This window comes from Erigeron canadensis, chromosome 9 (assembly GCF_010389155.1).
Source record: "Erigeron canadensis isolate Cc75 chromosome 9, C_canadensis_v1, whole genome shotgun sequence".
Lineage (NCBI taxonomy): Eukaryota > Viridiplantae > Streptophyta > Magnoliopsida > Asterales > Asteraceae > Erigeron > Erigeron canadensis.
The window spans coordinates 28034237-28055662 of record NC_057769.1 but is presented as its reverse complement, the minus strand read 5'-3'; the positions used below and the strand labels follow the sequence as shown (position 1 = coordinate 28055662).

The 21426-nt window shown below is 32.9% G+C and overlaps 2 protein-coding genes across 2 annotated transcripts; both read right to left on the bottom strand.

Moving 5' to 3' along the window:
• Nucleotides 1–28: 28 nt before the first annotated feature.
• On the bottom strand, nucleotides 29–7226 carry LOC122581149 (pre-mRNA-processing factor 19). Its single transcript, XM_043753313.1, has 18 exons — nucleotides 7114–7226; nucleotides 6882–6967; nucleotides 6439–6510; nucleotides 6286–6348; nucleotides 6034–6120; nucleotides 4686–4830; nucleotides 4467–4588; nucleotides 4222–4338; nucleotides 3393–3488; nucleotides 3245–3304; nucleotides 2881–2955; nucleotides 2587–2691; nucleotides 2388–2504; nucleotides 1959–2036; nucleotides 1785–1881; nucleotides 1036–1087; nucleotides 445–515; nucleotides 29–355 (listed from the first exon to the last, which is right to left on the bottom strand). The coding sequence occupies exons 1-18, from the start codon at nucleotides 7124–7126 to the stop codon at nucleotides 240–242; spliced, it is 1572 nt and encodes a 523-aa protein (XP_043609248.1). The 5' UTR covers nucleotides 7127–7226; the 3' UTR covers nucleotides 29–239.
• Nucleotides 7227–13163: 5937 nt separating this feature from the next.
• LOC122582961 lies at nucleotides 13164–15536 on the bottom strand. The gene is made up of 5 exons (XM_043755398.1): nucleotides 15478–15536; nucleotides 14693–15385; nucleotides 14246–14437; nucleotides 13900–14037; nucleotides 13164–13426 (listed from the first exon to the last, which is right to left on the bottom strand). Exons 1-5 carry the CDS (start codon nucleotides 15523–15525, stop codon nucleotides 13313–13315), a joined length of 1185 nt encoding a protein of 394 aa, XP_043611333.1. The 5' UTR covers nucleotides 15526–15536; the 3' UTR covers nucleotides 13164–13312.
• Between the last annotated feature and the right edge of the window lie 5890 nt (nucleotides 15537–21426).

Genomic DNA, 21426 nt, shown 5'->3' with positions numbered 1-21426 from the left:
TGTATAAGTTAGCATAAGTTTGTTAGCCTTACAGAATGAAATGGATTTATGATATAAAGTTAACTCAAGAAAAAGGGATCGTCTTTACATAAACTCAATTCTTGCATGATTGTAAAATTCTAGTGACCAATCTCTTGAAACATGAAGGATATAAAAATGCTACACCCGTTTCTTACAAATTGACCCCCAAAATAACTCCGAACTTGCTAAAACTTCCTAATCACACATGATCAGATGTTTCAAGATTCCATTGGACCGTCCTCTCCAGGCAAGCCAAACAACCGAAGGTTTCGATCCATTGACCCAACTGCTATGTATTTTGCATCAGGACCAAATCTTACGGAGTTGATTTTACCTGCAATTAGATAATTTACATCAAAAGTCACCTAGATGATATCAACAACAGACATTCTCACAAGAGATGGTATCAAGAGAGAATGAAACCTGTGCCAGACAAATCAGGGAGCGTTTTAATTAAGTTCCATTCATTCTTCACGCTAGCGACTTGATAGACTCTGCAGTGCAGTTAGGTAAAATATAATTATCATGAACAAAACAAGAGAATGTTGGTAAACAAGGATCCTAAATATGTAACCCACTAAAGAACTACATTCAGGAAACAAGCTTTAGATCAGATGTCAATCACCACATGGTGGAAAGATGAGTCAGGCAGCTGGGTTGGTTTGTTGGTTAATGTGGGTCCAAATAGTATAAGAGTCATTTTTTAGCTTGAGTCGAAGTGGGCAGGTCCGCTTTAAACACGCAAAGTTACTGCCCACCATTAAAAAATTAAGCTAATTTATGTGTTATAAGTTATAACTGCAAAAACAATACAAAAAAATTAAATTAAACAAGTTTAGAAGGCTATACTAATCAAAAGACTTTAGCAAGACTTACAAACCGCTTGAAGTGATCTTTTGTTTATTTGAACCAACTAGATAGAACTAAACCCGACTCAACCCATTTATAAGCACACGAGTTTGAATTGCCACCTTTACAAACAAAATTGAGACAATACTTGCAACCGATATGTACCTTATATCTGAACCTCCAATGGCAAGATAACTTCCACTGTGATCAAATTCCACTGCAGATAAACCAATAATAGCTGATAAATTATAATGACCTCTTTTGTTAAAGCTCACACTATAAAGTACACATGTCAAGCAAAAATAAGCTCCAGTAGAAAGCTGGAAAACAATATCAATTTCCAATTTTATAAAAGATAATCTTAACAAAACTAGCAGATTTTCTCTGTTATAGTTGTACACTTCATATTTAACATAAGCTCAGCGCATATTATAATAAGCAAAAGGATTGGTATTAAATAACATGAGGCAGCTTTTTAATTTAATACCGGTCCAAAATAGATTGGGCTTGGCCGACCAACTGGTTCTGTTTCAATCTATTTTCCTAATTACTATATATAATTAATGTATTAGATGTGATTATAAAGTTATTTTAAACAATTAGATATAAACATAAAATATATCATTAAAAATAATATCCTATTTTTTGTAATAGAGCAAATGTAAGCATTTGAAAACACTTTGTGAGATTCTTGAGTCCTGACCCATTTTTTTGAGTAAACTTTGATATTTTGCCTATCGACCCTTTTATAGATATAACAAAAAAGAAATCAATCGTTTCAAGTTTTAATCCTTCCTAAATAAATAGATCAGACTATCCACCTCCTAGGCATAGTCAATCAACTAAAAAAAATTTGGGGGTTCTTCCCAATGGTATCCTAAGAAAATAAAAAATCAAAGAAACTTTGAGAATACCAGATTGTGTTGGGGTGTTCTCGTCATACGGTGAAATAGTCCTGAAGTTTCTCAGTTTACGAAGATCCCATAGCTTAACACCATCTTGAGCGGCAGTCTGAAATTTTGAAAAAACTGTTGGTACATTTGAAGCTAGCTAACCGTTTTCATGAAGATTCGGTGATACACACTTACAGCAAGAAAGTAACCATTCTCTGAAAAGGATACAGCATTCACTGCCCCAACATGCCCGTCAAACCTTGCCACATTTGCCTGAAATACCCAGAAAAACACTAGATTAAGTGAAAAAATATAAAGAATTTCCAATCATACTGAAAATTAAGATAGCATTTTATTAATTCAGGTGCCACAGAGAAAATCCATAGAATTAGCTAAAAATGAGGTTGAATGACTTAAATCAATCTACTTGTATATTCTTAACACTTTAATAGTACTTGTTGTGATTATATTTGATACATTAGCTAATTACTACATGTAAAGCATGGAGGAGAGAGTGTTGTCGTGTCAGCCATGACTTATTTTAACCCAGACACATGTTTCCTTGAACCAAACCTATATGACCAATTACGCAACTGTAATGCCACATCAAGGGTTATAGAATACCTGACTCTTTACATCCCAGATTTTCACGACAGACCCAGATGTGCCTGTTCCAAGAATGAGCCCATCTGGATGAAAAGCTGCAGAGGTATATCCATCAGATGCAGATGAATCCTCAACCTACAAATTAACAGGGATAATCTCTTGGTCAAAAGATCATTATTAACTATCAATGCTATAAGTTTATATGTAGAAAAGAAACCTGCGCAAGGCATAAGCCGGATGATAGGTCATAGAAGCACCAAGAATTGTCGAGAGAGGCAGTCACAAAGTAGTTATTTGTAGCATGGACAGTAACAGCTTGCACCTAACAATCAATCCATACACATTATTAAATATACACAGATAGAAAAAGGAAACTAAGCTACAAAAGATAGATTTCTAAGCTTTGGAATACTATTTCTTGATGAAACTCAAAACAGATTGTAGACAAACGTTGGTAACAAAGTGTTCATTAATGTTAAACAGAAATGATAAGTAAGATGATGAAAACTACCTCAGCTGTATGATCCTTTAAGACTTGTCTGCAATCATAATTTCCATTTTCAGACCCTTGCCACACACGAACCGTCTGCACATATAAAATTAGCTTAATCACAAAAAAGACAACCATAAACTCCACCAAGCAACTTATTTTAGATATCAAAAAAACTCAAGAACATTTGCTTGATCGCTTTCGGTAAAAACTTGATTCAACAGTATGTGTATAGCACTATAGCCAGAAAAAAAGTCCATGAATACAAGATAACTTATCAACACAGCATGTGAGAAAAGAAATATAAAAAATACACTTTGTTTTGAAGTTGGCGAAATCAATTAAAAATTCCTACGTAAAAAATACACATTGAAGGATAACTAACCTTATCAGCTGAACCAGTAACAACCAGCTCAGCATCAGCCACAAACTTGACACTGTTGACCTAAAAACAAAGAGAAAATAGAACTTGAAATGAGTCACCAACATCTAAAAGTGACGTCAAATGCAACAGTTTACCAAATAGTAAACACCTTCTTGGAGTGGCCGCTAAGTGTAGATAAGATCTCCCCTGAAGATCGATTGAAGACTACAGCATTCGTATCAACCCCACCAGTAGCAATTATATCCTGACATGCAAAACAGATCGTTCTTCATCCATCAAATATACAGTTTCAAATTTAAACAGTAGCATGTTTGATACAGACTTTTCAAACTACAATAATATAATTAAGCACTACAGCAATGATCTTATTGTTAATCTAGACCCATAAGAACTTAACATATTCAATCAATGTAAAAGAACTAGTTTAAGAGACCCAAACTTACTCAAAAAGTATTATATTTGTCCAAAAAAAAGTATTTCTTAGCATTGAGGTTCAGGGCAATCATTTAGGTAATAGGACTACTCCGCAAAAAGACACTTGTCCAGAGCAGATGGATTAACAAACTTTTGTCGACAGCAAATGAATTAACAAATTAGAACTGACATCTGCTCAGCATATCCAGCTGCACTAACCTTAGAAAACTTTATGAACATTGTATCCAAATAGCAATTTATAATTGGTTTGGCATTCGCTAGGTTAAGATCCCTATGTACTACACAACTAATCCTTAAAACGAAATCCGTTTCGTGAATTACTAAACTATAAGGTCACACAAAAATGCAGAACTTGCATACATTAAAGCATAATAACAGAAAACCCAAAATCAAATCAAAAGTCTAAAGAAGAAGAGAAGCTATAGATACTTGATTTTATGCAAACTGGGTTATGCCCAAAAAACAATGTGAGTGCTTCAACACCGAAAAGATAAACTGATAAAGTACTTGTGTATAAATGCAGTAGAAACAAAAATGTGTACCTTAGATTGATGAATGTCAATAGATAAAATGCCAGCTTTATTTGTTTTATGGAGAGGATAACTATTAAGTTGGGTATATCCCTTAACATCATCCAATGGAGCCAATGTGGGAGGAACCTGAAGAAAAGAAAAAAGTTAAAATGCCAAATGAGCCACAAGAGTCTACATTGCATGTTAGTAACTAAGTAACTAACCACCCGCCAAAATCCAAAAAGCAGTAACAATTTTCGTTATGGAATGGATACCTGTCTTCTCTTTCTTTGCTGGGAAAGTGCAGCATTGCAGTCTGCTAGTTCAGTAATTATAGTTGCTGATATTCCGGGCCTGATTTTCTTCCCATCAGGACCCAACTCATCATCCTCAGCAGCTGTACGATTAAATTAGATAGTTCAATAAATAAGTCATCAAAGAACAAAGACAAGTTCATAGGGGGGACCAGAAAGTCAGAAGCAACGTAAAGAGACCTCTTTTCCCATTGCTTAAAGCAGACGTATTTGCTGTCATGGTTGCTGCTGGCATTGGTGCTTGCCTTTCCAAATGTGCCAGCATAGTCCTGGCTTCGTCAAGTTCTTTCTTTAATCTCGCAATTACACGGCAAGCTGAATCATGCTGTCAAGACAAATTTATAAACTGCATCAAAACCTTTTGCTTGAACTTGGTATCAATTCGGTTTCATTGGTTTTGTATGAAGTAAAGTAAATTGTACAGTAATGACATTGCTGGCATATGGGTGTCCTATAAGCTCTACACATAAGTCATATTTTGCTGCAAGATGAAGGTGCAATATTTCGACTGTGCTCTTTTCAATACTTTTAGTTTAATTTAGTTATCAAAGTCTTCGATTCAATAACCAGCTGACAATAATAATTACAGGTTAAAAAAATTCTTTTGTTCTGACTGTTATAAATAAAAATAAAAGGATAGAAGAATGTGTGGATTACAAAAACTGTTAAAAATTTTGAACCTCAAAGTATAAAGGAGCTACATATTAGGTTAGTAATGTGTTGCTTATTTAGTTATTTTGACTAAAGCAACTTACAAGTTAGACCTTTCATCTTCGATTAAAAAGTAGCATACCAACAATCAAGGCAAATAATCGTGTTGTGTAACATTGCCTAACACAATCTATTCTCTTACATTCCTTCAACACGGCTTAAGTTGACTTTTCATGGAAAGGTGCAACTCATTATTATGGAAATAACATGAGAGTCATCAACAATCTGATGTTCCCGCAAGCTTGTTAACAGTAATGGCCTAATGGGATTTCATCAGAAGAAGATCAAGACTATGAACGTATTAGAACATCATCTCCTTAAAGGGCCTCAAATAACATGCTAACGGATGAGTTCTAATTAAACTTGCAACAATACATACTACTTAAGTTGAACTTCTATATAGGAACACATAACCGTAGAGAAAACTTAATTCGTTTGGAACCTAGGATCTCAAGATGGACATCACAAGCATCTGGAACTAACCTGATACTTCTAGGAAAATGAGCCATACTGAAAACTAGAAACTATATAGCCATTATACTATAACATACAAAATATCTCTTTCTTACAAAGTATACGGTGGTGTATCATGTATGAATTGAATGTATTATAACAGACTATAGTTACTGGAAGACGTACAAGAAAGAGACATCCTTAACTGAAATGAATATCTTTCGGTCTCAATTTATGTTTTTAAGAGCAAAGAAAAATATTAACATAAGGGTTGCTAAACAAAGTAGCTAGCAATGTGAATAGTTATGATAAGGGAACAAGGAGAAGAACCCAGTTTTAAAAAAAAAATAGTTATTGTCAATACCTGGTATAAACAATGACTAAGCTCTTGCCTTGTTGTATGCAACTGCTGTTCTGATGCAAAAGCAGATAGCACCAACGCATCCCATTCCTGGCGTCAAATATACAACAGAAAACATTTCAAAATTTTAAAAAACAAAAGTTTTCGTATCATATCGAGTTAAGAGGAAATAAGAAATACTACACCAGCCGCCATACAAAATAGCATACACTACAAAACTAGGATGAATAAAAATCATTAACAAGAAACACATACATTCTGGAACATTCCAAGCATCCCTGGAATACTTGCAGCCTGGACTGGTCTAGGCTTCACCACCTGCATTCGTTTCAGTTACATCCATAAGCTTACAAAACAAATTTCAAAAGTAAAAGATGAATCTACACAAAGTCCATATCAGAAGCAAACCTTGCCGGTTTTTATCGGAATAAGGTCATCCATAGTCAAAGGTTCCCCAGTTACCGGACATTTTCCAAAATCCTAGTCAAAATCACACAAAGACCATCAAAACACATCGAAAAGCTAATAAAAACATCATAACTATTATATTTACTTTAAACCATTTAAACCATCAAATTCAATAAATGGACAACTTTTTAAACAATTACATATTTGTGCTGCAATAAATATGATTTTAAATCATCTGAGCAATATTTAGTATAAATAAACCCTAGCAAAAAGTAACTCTTATATTCACTTGCAACTATCTAAATTGAAATTCGATAAAATTTAACTAAAACAATACCATATTTAAGCAGCAATAACTATAATTACTTCTAGGGCACAGGAAAACATAGATATATATATATATATATATTATATAAACCCTAGCAAAAAGGATATGAATTAACCGAAATGTGCCGTTGGATTAATCTCTTCTCGAAAAGCAATCCGGAGGTTTTCGAAACAACAGGTTCTTCCGGAACCTCACCGGAAACTGTGAGAGTAACAAAAAAAGATGAAACGAATCAGTTAAAGTGGAAATATATTAACAATAAAGTGAGAAAGTGTAATTAGCTATAGATATAAATATATAGATATATATATATAGATATAGAGAGAGAAAGAGAAAGAGAAGCTTACTTGAGCAGATCATCGTGTGAGGACTGAGGAGAGAATTATTTAGGGTTTTAGAGGCGCAGAGAGGAGTAAAATGGGATCGGGTTTCGGAAGATATCGCAGCGCCAAGGAATGGATGAATGGTTTATTATGGTTTAAAAAAATAAAAATTAAAAGGGACGAGAAGAAAAAAAAAAAAAAAAAAAAAAAAAAAAAACAAAACCCTAATGTGAGTTTTGAAGTTGTGTTTTGGGTAAATTTTTGTGTTAATTAAGAAGGAAAAAAAGGGTCGGTGAAAATGGTTTCAACTTTTGATAAAGAAAGAAAATAAGAGTTTTTTACATCTTTAACTTAATTAAAAATCGTTTTCATTAGGTTATATTTAATTTAGTATATGTTTATTTATGAAGTATTTAACATAAGAGAATATGTTTATGTGTTTGATTATTAGACGGATGTTTGCGTGATCCGACTAGAAGATAATAGCGACGATGATATGGTGGCGATGGCAGTGACTGGTGGTGATAGCGGTGGTGGCGATGCGGTTATCTATACTTTATTTTTGGAAGTGTTGGAAAATATTTTCACCTATCGCCCCTTAAAATATTTTCACATACATTATATCCTTAACATTAATGATTAAATTACACTATACATCCTTTTTATATTAAATTACACTAACGTTAATGTCAAAAATATTTTCGCATTGCGTGGATATGGTGCTACTTGATGTAAAGTTAATTTATGTGAAAGAAGATAGTTTAGTTATTTTTGGAGTTGAGTGATAAATCTCGTATCTTATTTCATTAAGTGTATTTTAGATATATACTTAAACTAAAAAAAAAACTTTTAAAAATGAGGTTTTGGGTCTTTTAAAGCTGTAAAGTAAAAAAATGAAAAGTGGAGTAAAGTAAAAAAAAAATGCAAATTGCAAAGCTTTTAAAGATGTAAAGTAAAAAAAAAGGAAAGTCAATTTCTTAAGGCCAATCCTATTCGTCAAAGAATAATTTAAATTATTAAAAGATAAGATGAATTCAGAAGCACTTTATTAGAAATATGGCCGACAGAATTTTAGCGTCTAATAGGGGACCTTATGATGGATTTTTTTTATCTCTATCTATCTTTCTATCCTACAAACATATCAAGAAAAATAATAATGGACGGGTCCTTAGATTTATTTGTGACCTTTGAGGAGCCGTATGAGATGAAAATCTCATGTACGGTTCTGCGATAGGGGCGCACACAGTGATGTTATCATCCACTATGATTATCTAACAATTTAAGTATAGTTGATATAGTTGAAGCACAGTCAAAATATGGTTTTTGGGGATGCAATTTGTGGTGTCAACCTATAGGATTTTTATTTTTTCTAATTTCTTCCCTAGCCGAGTGTTAACGATTACCTTTGATTTACCAGAAGCAGAAGAATAATTAATAGCAAGTTATCAAACCGAATATTCCGGTATCAAATTTGGTTTATTTTACGTTGCTTCATACTTAAATCTATTAGTTTCTTCATTATTTGTAACAGATCTTTACTTGGGGGGTTGGAATCTTTCTATTCCGTACATATTTTTTCCTGAGCTTTTTGAAATTGCCAAAGGAGGTAGAGTTTTTACGACAATAATAGGTATCTGATGCGCAAAATCGAGCTTTAAATTTATAAAACTAAAACTACCCAAAAAGTCACTACGCACTCACGGGCAGTGAACCCGATCGTTTGTAATATAGTTAATAGGTAAGTCTGAGTTTGTTCTCAGGGATTGGGAAATGATTAGTTGCTCATGAAATGGTTTGGAAAACGGGTGTTGCTTCGAAAATCCTTTTGACAAATAAAGTAAATGGGTTTGCAAAATAATTACATAAATTTAAAAGAAAACTTCAGACAGTATAATTAAAAGTCATCCACCTTGACTTCCCTCGACTTCAAATGTGATTGCATTTAATGAAGATCAAATTCTCTAGATTTTAAAGATAATCGTGACAAGATTAAGATACTCACGTGGTACCACCAACCGTGAACAAATTATCGAATCACCTAACTGCTAGTCAAATTACCCAAGCCGGTACCACCAAACTAAGACAATTCTTCTATCAATCAGTTTTATTGACTATTAAATTATCAATTGAACCTATGTGACAATAGCGTGGTACCACCAACCGATATCAATCACGTTGACAAAATTAATCTTTTCTTAAAATGATATTCACTATCATACCATGAACTAGTGATAATTACTTATAGACAAGTAACCATTTTAAAATCACATACACATTCAACTGGTACCACCAACGAAGAATCATATTCAACCAATATCAAAATTAATTAATGAAAAGAGTTAACATCATCAAGATCACAGAACAACGATAATTAAATAAACCCTTTTTTGAATTAAAAATATTGCAATCACATTATCCGTCTAGTTTCATCAAGGTGGATGATTAAACGTTTAGCCACTCATGATCAATTCACAATAATGAATAAAAAGAAGAGAAACATGATGTACCAATCGTTGAAGAAAATAAAATGCAAGACAATAAGTAGATACGATCTAGATGGGTGCCCGTGAATCTTCAACGAATCCGCCTAAGAAATATTCTTGATTGGAGGAAGAAGAACCCTTGTAGAACAGCTCCTAGAAAGATTTTTGATGCCCAATTTTTGACCTAGGGTTTTTTATTTATACTCCTCCAAAATCTGATGCAAAAACAAGGCAAGTCTGATTCTCCCGTGCACCCACTGCGGCGCAGTGGGGTTGAGCCTTCCCTTACTGCGGCGCAGTGAGGTATAGTTTGACTTTGACTTCAAGTGACTGCGGCGCAGTGGTTCGTGTGATCACCACTGCGGCGCAGTATGAATCTACGACCCCCTTTCTTCCTTTCCAGACTGCGGCGCAGTCATTTACTTACGACCGCAGTGGGGCAATCTTCATTTGTTTCCGCGGATATTGGCTGCGGCGCAGTAGGCTACATGCATCCCTATTGCGGCGCAGTCATGGCTTGTACAGAACCAACTACTTTCGATCTCGATTACTTGCCAAACTTTGCCGTTTCTTCCACTCAAATCAACTCTCAAAATCATATTGCATTTCCAGGCCAATAATCATCCGAAAATGTACCAAATGAACGCGTATCCTATTTAGAGCCTGTAACACTAATAAACACCATAAACGCGCCAAATGCATACAAAAATGACTTAAAACATATAGTAAAATGGCCAATAACGAGGTGGGTAATGGGTATAAATTAGTCACATCAGTATCTTTATTACATTAGCTAAACTTATTTGTTCTTGTTCATTCCTATCGCAACAAGATGAACTTTACCAAGGTTGAGAATGGACCAATTATTAAATCTTGGATGGAAATTTCTTTTACCTATTTCTCTAGGTAATGTATTAACAACTTCTTCCCAACTTCTTTCACTCTAAAAAAAAATACTTCTATATTCACGACTTGTCTCAAACAAGAAAAAAAACAAGTATCCTATTTTTTTTATAGATATTCACGATATGTTCCCTATGGTAACTGAGTTCATGAATTATGGTCAACAAACAGTACGAGTCGCAAGGTATATTGGTCAAGGTTTCATGATTACCTTATCACACGCAAATCGTTTACATGTAACTATTCAATACCCCTACGAAAATGACAATGGGTTTAAACCTCAGTGGCATTCTGAAGTCCTGTAATGATGTTTGGATCTTGGGAGATCAGGGTTCGAGTCTGAGCAGACGAGGTTTTACCTTTAATTTAACGTCGTGCCTTCTGTAGCGGTTAAATTGGTGGGTTTTCCCTCCCATGTGGTTCCTGACTTCGTGGATCAGTCGCTAGTGACTGTATGCCCAAATGGATGTAACGGATAGCCGTCCTGTAACACGAACATTAAAAAAAATGAGTTTTGGTGTTCAGTTTGCAATTTTTAAATTTTACTTAATAGGATTGGCCTTAGGAAATTGACCACGTGGCTACAAGTTTGATTGAGTAGAATCGGGTTGTTTTGATATATAGTTGGTCGTCCTGTGATGTTGTAGTCGAATTGATGACAAATTAGTGTGTATATATATGGTCACAACATTTTTACGGATAATCATGATATGTAAGGTTGTAAGTGGTCACGTGGTATAAAAAAACTTGCTTTTTTTTTATCATGTGTTAATTAGGCCATTGACCCGTTTGGTCATTTTTATGGGTAAATTGAATGTTGAACAAGTTTGGCATGTCTTTTATCATTTTAATGAAACGAGAGGGGTATCCGTACAATGCGGCGGCGATCAAAGAGTCTTTTGCTTTATAAGGAATTATATATTATAAAAGATAGAAAGGTACTCACGTGATGCGACAACGATGTAATAAAGGTGGCAATGGTGACAATGGCGGTAGCGTGCAACGCTAGTAGCGGCGGCGGCGGTGGTGGTACTTTAATGGTGGTCGTCGTGGCAGTGACGGGTGGTGGTGGACTGGTGGTGCACGACGATGGCGACAACAAATGATGTAGGTGATTGATACAATGTGGTTTTAATAAATTGTTGAATGTAAAAATTAATAAAAATGAGTTTTATTTATAACACAACGTAGATTTACACTTAATTTAGTTTTTGAAATAAGTGTTATACTATGGAAAGTATTTTGGTGTTAAAACAAAGTTCTAAAGGTAGGGTTGTAAATTTTTTGGTCTAGAACCTTAAAGTTAATGCCAGCGTAAAATCTAAGTGTATTTAAAAAAAAAAGTCCAAAAATATTAACGTAAATTATGGTTTAACTTACGGTCCAACCCTAAATTTACAGTGTTGGACTGAAAATTTTATTACCATTGACAAGTTGTTTGACAAAAATAAAACATAATTTTTGTGGTCGTTTAAATTTATCTCAACAAAAACTTTGATTATATTTTTTTAAAAAGATCAATAATTATATAAATAGCCATCATGTGTCACACATGATTATTAATTCGTATAATGCAAGAAAAAAAGTTCTTTATTAATAATTAGTAACTCAACCATTTATAAATCGCTACCGTATAATATTGTGTATTTGCACGTAAAAAATTAGTAGACCGGGTATATTAATATTGATTTAAAATATTGGGAAGTGTCAATGGGGATGGTGGTTTATTGGTAAAATCTTTGATCTTAAACGGATTCATTTGAGTTCGATTCTCATTTGTCACATTTATAAGGATCTCCGATCCAACTCTCCTGGCAATAAAAACTTTATCTATTTAGATGGGTTATTAGTGGTTTTTTAAGAATCTCGCATTTCATAATTTATTCACTGCACTTTTATTTCCGGAAGAAAAAAGGAAGCAATAATGCATCATTATCATTATGGTGTATTAATCTTATTTGTATCATCAACCCTAAAATCTTTGATCAATCATTTGTTTTCAAAAAATCTCGAGAATAATACAATTTCTTAAGAATGTACAGAGTATTTTTTTCGAGTTGTAAGATAAGGATAATATTCTTACGACAACTTTTGACTTTGAAAACATAGAATTTCTCATTTCTTGTTATGCTTATAACCAATTTAATATAGCAACAGACTTTTAATTTTCTTGGTTTAATTACTATCGTGTAACAAATTAAACCCATGTTTTCAACATATAGCTGATATAGGACCTTAACACTGTGTTCTTAAGATCTTTTTAGGTAAGAAAAGAAGAGAATCCAAATGATTTATTACATAGTTGAGTTCTTAAGTTATTTTTAATGATGGAAAGGAAATGAAGTGATATGATTTGGAAGGATTTTTTAGTGGTTTATGTTTTAAAAATCTTACTCTCATATTTGGAATGATTTGAAAGGATAATACCTCTTCTCTTCTTATCACATCACTTCAATTCTTTTCCTTTAAAATAAAACTCAAGAACATAACGTAAGAGTCCATTTGCTAGCGATATACATAGCATATTACTAAGCGGTTAATATATGTGGTACGGCGGTAGCACGGTGCATGTTTTTTTTTTTTTTCTTTAGATGCGTGATGAAGGATAATGTGAGACTGTAACACGGTACTACAAGTGCACGCATCATGTAAGTACTACATACCATAAATATTGGTCATATACTCATATAGTCGTATATACAAAAAATACATAATTTATAAAGATGATGAACTCGATGGTAAGTTTGTCTAGCTACTCCATTTAGACGTAAAATTTTATATATATCATATTTTTTCACAAGGATAGATTTTAGCAAGGCAACATCATCACATTGGATTCAAATCAGTTGTTTCATTGGGTAGTTGCTGTATGTAAATGAATTGAGTCCTCTAAATTGTGCAAAAATTTCTGACGATTCAAATTTCTCTTTCTCTTCTTCTTTCACGACACCCTGCTTATTTACAAAAAGTGTATAGCTTTCACTATAGTATATATAGGGTTGTGATCATTTGAAAGCTAAAATTTTTGTGAAATTAGAAAACTGGCAAAAACACGCTGTGATATGAATTTAACACAATGTGTTTTTATATATTTTTTAGAAAATACATTGTGTTAAGTTCATATCACAGTATGTTTGAACAATTTTTTGATTTTCAAGCGCTATCAAAAACACACTGTGATTTAAACTTAATACAATGTGTTTTTAGATTACGCAATTAAAAAACAGAATTAAAAAACGCTTTGTATTAGATTCAGATCATAGTGTATTTTGGCCAGTTTTCTAGTTTTCACCGAAATTTTAGTTTTAAAATGAACATTTCACAGTATATATAATAATAAAATGTGATTTGGCGTATATAAGTAAAGTAATCGATGTTGATTGATCAAAATATGCTTCTAATAAGTTTATGAAAGGTACTTTACATGGAAAAATCTCATTTCATGGTGCATAACTTCTTCGTGGTTGTCGTTGGTTCTGTTGCTCTCCCCAAACTCATCGTTCCTTGCAAATCTTCCTCTTACTCGTGGCCGACTATCTGCCAAAGTTTTCCGGCATGCATACTGCAAAAGGAGTTTAAATTCGTTTCATTTATAAAATCTTATCTTATTGAGTAGCAACTTTGTAACCATAAAATGTAGACACACTGCACTTAGCATTTTAGTACTGTATTTAACAATAATTAATGCATATCTAAGAAATTAAAATGTATATGAAGATCCCAAATGAATGTGGTTAATCAATTAAACTTTAGATAATTATTGTTTTTACCTTGATTTTCTTGCTGAAATTCCTTTGGTTTCTTTTCATCATGTATTTATGGATCTTCTTTTTTCTTTCTTCAGTTGTGAGTTTGTTGGCACCTCTGAAGGTTTCTGACTCCATACTTTTGATTTCCGCTGCCAATTGAGATGTAGAACTCCCAACATTGTTTCTAAGATGTTGATCTTCATTGCTAAGTGCCTTAATTTTTGAAAAATGATACGAGTAGTATAGCATTAATACAAATTGAAAAAACAATAAGAGCATTGTAAGAGACGATAAAAGATATAGAATGAACCACGATATAAAGGGTGATGATCCATACACCCCTATTTTTTTAAGTTGTGCATCATCCAACATGCTTTAAGGCGTTGTATAGTATAATAACATGAAACATGCTTGATGGTGTACAGTTCACCATCTCGATATAAATCAAAGCACTATGTATATGTGTACCTTAAGTTCACTGGAGTTGAAAGAATGTGGTAGAGGATCGGTACAAAAGTTTACAGTGTTTTCTCCTTGAAATTCAAGTTCATGAGTTTGAATGTCGTTTCCTAAGAGAAAGTTTTCGCTAAAAATTTCTGAACCCTCTTTTAACCTTGGAAGGTATGAATTTATGGACGGGTCAATGAAAGAATAGTTGGAAGACGAAGGATGGATAGATGATAGATTGTCTTTTTCACATATACTTTGCAATGTGTTTGACCCGATAATGGGAAAATCGTGATCATTTGAAAATTCATAATGGAAAGAAAAGATAGGATCATTAGATGTGGTGTTATTATTTGTTGTTGGAGGCATTTGGTTTTGGAGCAAAGAGAGATCATAATGGACTTGGTTACAATTGGGGTATTGATGGTTAGTGAAAACAGAAGTGTTTGTGAGGTCAAGAGGGGTAGAAAGGCCATCATCAGCGAATTTTTCTTCGAATATTAAAGGTAAGTCATTGGTGGTAGTCGTGGTGACATCATCCACGAGAGATGGGCATTTGGTTATATTGGGCGGAAATGTAAGGTCCGTGGTGTAAAAAGACTGTTCTCCGTGGCAGTAATTTGAGGTAGATACAACTTCAGAGCTTTGTATGGTTTCTTGGAACAAATCTGAGTCACAAAACTCAAAAGCACTCAATGGGCTCAACAATTGTTCCTGAAAAAAAAAATATGATATTTAGATCATGACATGATATATATATATAGTTGAAACTTGAAACACATGTGTAAATAGCATATAACATAAACCTCAACAAATTGAAACGTTTTCATAAATCTTGTACGATTGTTCTTCATTCGTTGTTCCAAAGAATGGACTCATGTTTAAGGTCCAACTTTAGTACTCCTTTTGTACTCAGCAATGGAATAGAATGAGATATATGGTCTTAAGTTCTAGTCAAATGGTGCACCATATGAAAGCTAAGTGCACCAACCCGATTAAACCCAAATTCGATGGCACAAAAGAAGGAATAACTTTGATATTTTTCAAGTGATATAAGCCTACCCATGATAATATATATGTATAGGATTCTGTTGATATATTTGTATATTATCTTGAATAATAATACTCCATGGTAGGGATATGTGTATGTGGTAATATTGTCATAGTCTCATAGATAACACATTTTAAAGCATTTGAACCTTGTACCATGCAAAAATAGACTAAATTAAAGGACCACTAGATAACTAATTGCCACTCAAAATCAAATGCTCCATCTCAATCTCAAGGAATCAAAGAGGTTACAAGACTACCTAAGGATCACGCGGCGTTTTTATATTCTTGAACTCGTTGAGAGAGTTCCCGGACCGGTTCTCTAATCTCTAGTATACGATTGACACATACCGAAAGTGATAGTGAAGTTATACAAAACGGAAGTGTACATTGGAGTCTTTTGAATGAAGAATCAAATTAAAGATAATGATGGAAAAGTAGCCGGAATGGAATTTGGCCAAGTTCTTATTATCTATCTTACCTTCTTTACCAACTTGATGCAATGTCATTTTTGTAGACTTTGTCAAAAGAAAATGTGCAAAACTTTCCGAAGTAAGAAAATGGAAACCGATTGAAAGGTACATGTTATTCTTTTTGTGATTCGATTACAAATTAGTTGAGACCATGATGCCGATCAATAATCTATCATACGCTTTTGGCCCATCAATACAGCAGCCTGATATGAGCCCATCAGCAACCCATTAACAATATTCGAACTACCCATCATCATATCTATTAATTTACTACAATCGTAGCCACACATCCTCACGATCTAAGGGGACGTTTGGTTCACAAAATGTTTTTGAAGGAATTGAAATTTGTCTAAGGAATTTGTAACACCCCAAAAACTTTTTTTAAAGTAAAGAAATTAACTCATTTTTATAGTTTTAAATTAATTTCCTGGTACTTTATTTTTAGATTTTGAGTTAATTTAGTTGGAACTTTAGCGAATAGCGGGTAAAATACCTACAAAAAGTGAGATGGGTCATTCCAAAGAGTGCCAGCCATCCAATTTGTTCTTGAGTCATCCCCCACCACTCTTCTTCTTCACCTCTTCATGCATTTCATCTTATTCTTTCAAAATCAAAGCTTATTCTCTCTAATTTAAGGATAAGAATAACAATCACCACCAACAATCTTTATCAAGCAAATTAAAAGTTAGGGTTTGTGTGAAAGAGTGGTGGTGGCCGAAATTTCAAGGAAAAGATGAGTAGGAGGATTTCCAAATTTAAAGTCTTGAATTAGCTTATTGTTGTGGAGGTATTGATTTCCCCTAATTGAGTTTTCATCTTCCTTTTGAATTAGGGTTCATGAAGTGAACCAATTTGGAGGTTTTTGCTAGAATATAAATTATGGCTAATTTTCCCCAATTCCTTAGATAACCTAGTTTTTCATTGAGTTATGTGTTGAGTTTGATTATGAAATTGATAAGTTCATGCTATAATTTTAGTTTATGAGAAAAGATGAGTTTTTACTAGTTATTGAAATGTTGATGAAAATGGTAGGTTGAACTACCTAGTATTATTGTTGAGAATGAAAGTAACTCAATGACAAATGGGTTGGGTTTGGGTTTAGAAAGGCTAGTGATTGAGTATGACTAGGTTGAGCTAGTCAAGTTGTGAATTTAAGCTTATACATTGTATGTTATGATCATAGGTTGAAGCTTGTTGTGTGCTTTATCTTTTTATCAAGTCATTGTCCAAGTTGCGGAGGAGGCGAATATATTTGCATACATTTATGTATATGTTGGGTCAATTGACCATATTATGTTGAAGTTTGTTTATCCATGTGTGGTAATTGATTTGACGTAGGCACATATGGGGCATAGTGTTTATGAGGCCTAAGAACCTCCGGGGCCTAAGAATCCCGATAGTTGATTTGAGATGAGGCCTAAGAACCTCCGGGGCCTAAGAATCCCGATAGTTGTTATTGTTATGATTGTTTAGCTTATATGGATCCATGTATAGCGTTTAGTATGCAAGGTGAGCATGTAAATGTGGCATGACGGTGTCATAGGTTGCATGTAATAGTCCTTGTACTTTGCCCTCCTTTGTGTTCATAAATGTATGCAAGTATATTCACTAAGCCTTTGCTTATATTTTAGTTGTTTACCATTTTATAGGTAGTTCCGGACGAAGGAACTAGTTGTTGATCGAAGCTTGAAGTGATAGGAGTAAAGACTTTTGAAAGACTTGAAGGTAGTTTGGTTCTTGTGTGTAGATACTTAGACATCTCACCTCATCAATGGCTCTTGGTATTGGTTTGGACGTTTTGGAAACATTTGATTTAGTTGGTATGGACAAGATTTCAGTTTGTAAAGGACTCATGGTTGAGTCATAAGCTTTTTAAGGAAAACATGATCATTTTTGGTGTTTACCGAAGTAGGGTAATTGACCCATTTGGAGGTCAATGAGGTTGTGCATGTTGTATAGATGTTAAAACTTGACGTATTGATATTTTATGTGATTTGAAGTCTTAGTTCATGTTTTTGAAAGGTTGGAATTGAGCTGAATGTATCTCAAGCAACTTAAAGTGTCAAATGCTGGTTCTGAAAAATGAGTTTTTGATCAGTAGGTTCCCACTGCGCCGCAGTGGGCATATGCTGCCTCACTGCGCCGCAGTGGGAGTGTCCTTCTCCACTGCGCCGCAGTGGGGTACTGTTGTAAAAAAAAATCGTGTTTTGGTTTTTCGAGTCTAGTCCTTTCAGAATTGGAATCTGAAAGTTTTAAAATATGTATGTGTTTGGTTGACAAAATTTAATGGGATTCAGTTAACTGAATTGGAATCTAAATTGTAACAAATGACACAATTACCCTTTTATAGATATTTACAAGTTTTTTGGCATTTTAACAATAATGATAATAATAATCTCTATATATAATAAAACAAGATTGTTTCCTATAAGTATTTTTAGAAAATTTTTGATGTGGCAAAATCATATTTCACCTTAAAAATTTATTTTATTTAATTATGATGTCATATATAAATAAAATAAAAAAAGCCTTTTACATCTTTAATAAAAGTATTAATCATTTAATTAAAGAAAAAAAATTCTTTATTATATAATATTACAAATAAAATGTCTTTTTTTTTATTTACTTAATGTAATAGTCATTTTTATTTTTAAAATTATTATTGTGTTAGTTAATTTATTAACTATATAATTATTGCGTTAATTAGTTAAATTATTAGATTTGTATCAAGTTATAATATTTTAATAACAAACCTTATATATATTATTTAATATATTTTAAAATTTTAATTAACATGTCCGGGTTGAACCCGGGTTAATTAACTAGTAATTAATAATAATATTATTATTATTATTATTAATAATGGATCTTATTACAAAGAAAAATAATAATTACAATAAATAAACTGATATATAAATAGTCGATGTATGCAGTATAAAACATACATACCAAAAAGTCATACCATCACTTTTCCCTCAAAAGTCTTTTACTTTACTGGTAACTTCCTCTCTTCTCCAGAAGTCTTTATCTGCTCTTTTTATAATCTTCTAGACCAACAAGATCTCATTTTCCAATCTAACAACTATAAAGAACAAGCACACTATTGTTTAGTAAAAAAAATTTGATGGAGTTTGATCGGTGCTACCGGGAATTATAAGCAGCGTCGGCCGGAAAACCTTAAATAAGGGTGGCAGGGAGGTAGTGTGTCAGTAGATCGGGTGGTTGGTGGCGGCAGAACAATGAACATCCGCTGGTTACAAGTTTCAAGAGAAAATAGGTTTGTATAGTTTGTGGTGGTTTTTTGTCAAATTGCTTGAATTCCATTGGAATTGAAACTTTCTTCCATAGATTTAGTGAAGGAATTGTAAAATCTGTATTTTAAGGAATTTGAAGGAAAATTTTGAATTCCAATTTCATCATTTTTCCAACCAAACAACCTAAGGAATGAAATTCAGATTTCAATTCCTTTAAACCAAACATGTCCTAAGGTGTTTGAATGATTTTTCAATTGGAATTTTTTGTATGAACTTCAGTTAGGACAAGAGGTTGTTACACATGAATTATAAATTGTGTTTGTTAGCATTTGTTAATGGAATATCTACCATAAAAATGATTATGTAGATATCAGTAGAATAGTATTTTTCTTATACTTAAATCCTAAATTTACGTTATTTTTCATATTCATGTTTTATAAATGACTATAAATATAGATTACTAATTAGTAATTACTGATAACTCAAGTTCCACTCAATCTAGTACTCTACTAGATTGCTTGAACTTTGATTTTAGTATTTATATAAAAGCTGACCAGGGTAATTCTTTACCCGATAACTCAAGTTCCACTTAATCAAGTTATCTGGTTTGAATTTAAATCAAAACGTATAAACACCAACTCAATATAAAGCATATGGGACTGAGCTATTTAGGTTCGTTCGTTGTTGTCAATGTAGGGTTAGCAAACTTGGTAGAGGTTTATCTATACTTCTATACTATATCATAAAAAAATAGTTTTTTATTTTAGGAAATGTTGAAAGTTATGTAATATTTACACATAACACCCTTTAAAAATATTTTATCCAAACTACCCCCTTAATAATAAAATTACACTATCAATTATTTGTCTTTCAAAATATTTTCATTAACTCTTTACATCAATTACTTTTACATCAATAATTTACACCACTCAACACGACATCCGTCACCAACAGTCGCCCCTACCACCATACCGTCGCCACGACGACTACCGCCACATTGCACGGTACCATGCTAGCGCCTCTTAATGATATTAAGAAGTCTATAATGAGCATAATTTACAATTATATTTGTGATAGTTTATAAGTAAAAGCATAAATTGTGCAACATCTACGCGTTTCTTTTAAAAAAAAATCTGTCCGGTTAATAACTAACAACAACATAAAATGCTACTCAAAGTTTTTGTTTAGGTCAAGTTAAAAATATTATCTTGTTTGTATTGTTCTACGTACGCTCGATAAACTTGATGCATTGGACCATCTACTTCTACACATTGTCGTCATGTTATAATATCATATAATTAAATTCCACCATTAGGCAAACTCCAAAAGACAATTTTTACCGGTTTATTTGAATGAATAAACTGAACATCTGTTTGCTTATATTGCACCCCCACTTGTTTGTCATATCAATTGGTTCTCAAATACACCAAAGATAAATTGAGTTTGTAGGATTAGCTTCAATTTTGTACTTTCTATAAAAAAATATGTGTATATATATATATTTAATACATATGTTTTAATTTAATATGGACAATGATGTAATATAAACAAACTAGTTAGTTCAATACACTATATTGATTCGATATGTTATAAGAACTCGATAATGTGTTGTTAAAATAGGAGTTTCTTTATGCTAAGAGTATAACACAAATCAAATTTCAAAATCTCAAAAGAATCATTATTAATTATTATTAATTTACTATACATAAATAAAGAAAATCAATCATCATTAATCATAACATAACAAAAACAGAAGAAAAAAACAAATTTACCAAACTAACATTGACTCATTTACATGAATGCTTGACTTATTCCCTCAATCTAAAGTCCGAACTTGTCATGTCGGAACCGTCGACCCCACCATTATCTACTCTTTCATGAGCTGCCTTTTCTTCCCTTGCTCAACTATCCATATATACATATACAACTTTATGTATCTATCATCATTTATATATAATTCTTCTGCAAATATATTGCA

Coding starts and splice junctions, on each gene's coding strand:
- LOC122582961 (XM_043755398.1), bottom strand. CDS start 15,525: ATGAAGAACAATCGTACAAGATTTATGAAAACGTTTCAATTTGTTGAG. Junction 15,386..15,477: donor AAACGTTTCAATTTGTTGAG/GTTTATGTTATA, acceptor TTTTTTTTTCAG/GAACAATTGTTGAGCCCATT. Junction 13,427..13,899: donor ATGAAATGAGATTTTTCCAT/GTAAAGTACCTT, acceptor GTAAATAAGCAG/GGTGTCGTGAAAGAAGAAGA.
- LOC122581149 (XM_043753313.1), bottom strand. Junction 6,511..6,881: donor TAATCCAACGGCACATTTCG/GTTAATTCATAT, acceptor GATTTTGACTAG/GATTTTGGAAAATGTCCGGT. Junction 6,349..6,438: donor TTCCGATAAAAACCGGCAAG/GTTTGCTTCTGA, acceptor AAACGAATGCAG/GTGGTGAAGCCTAGACCAGT.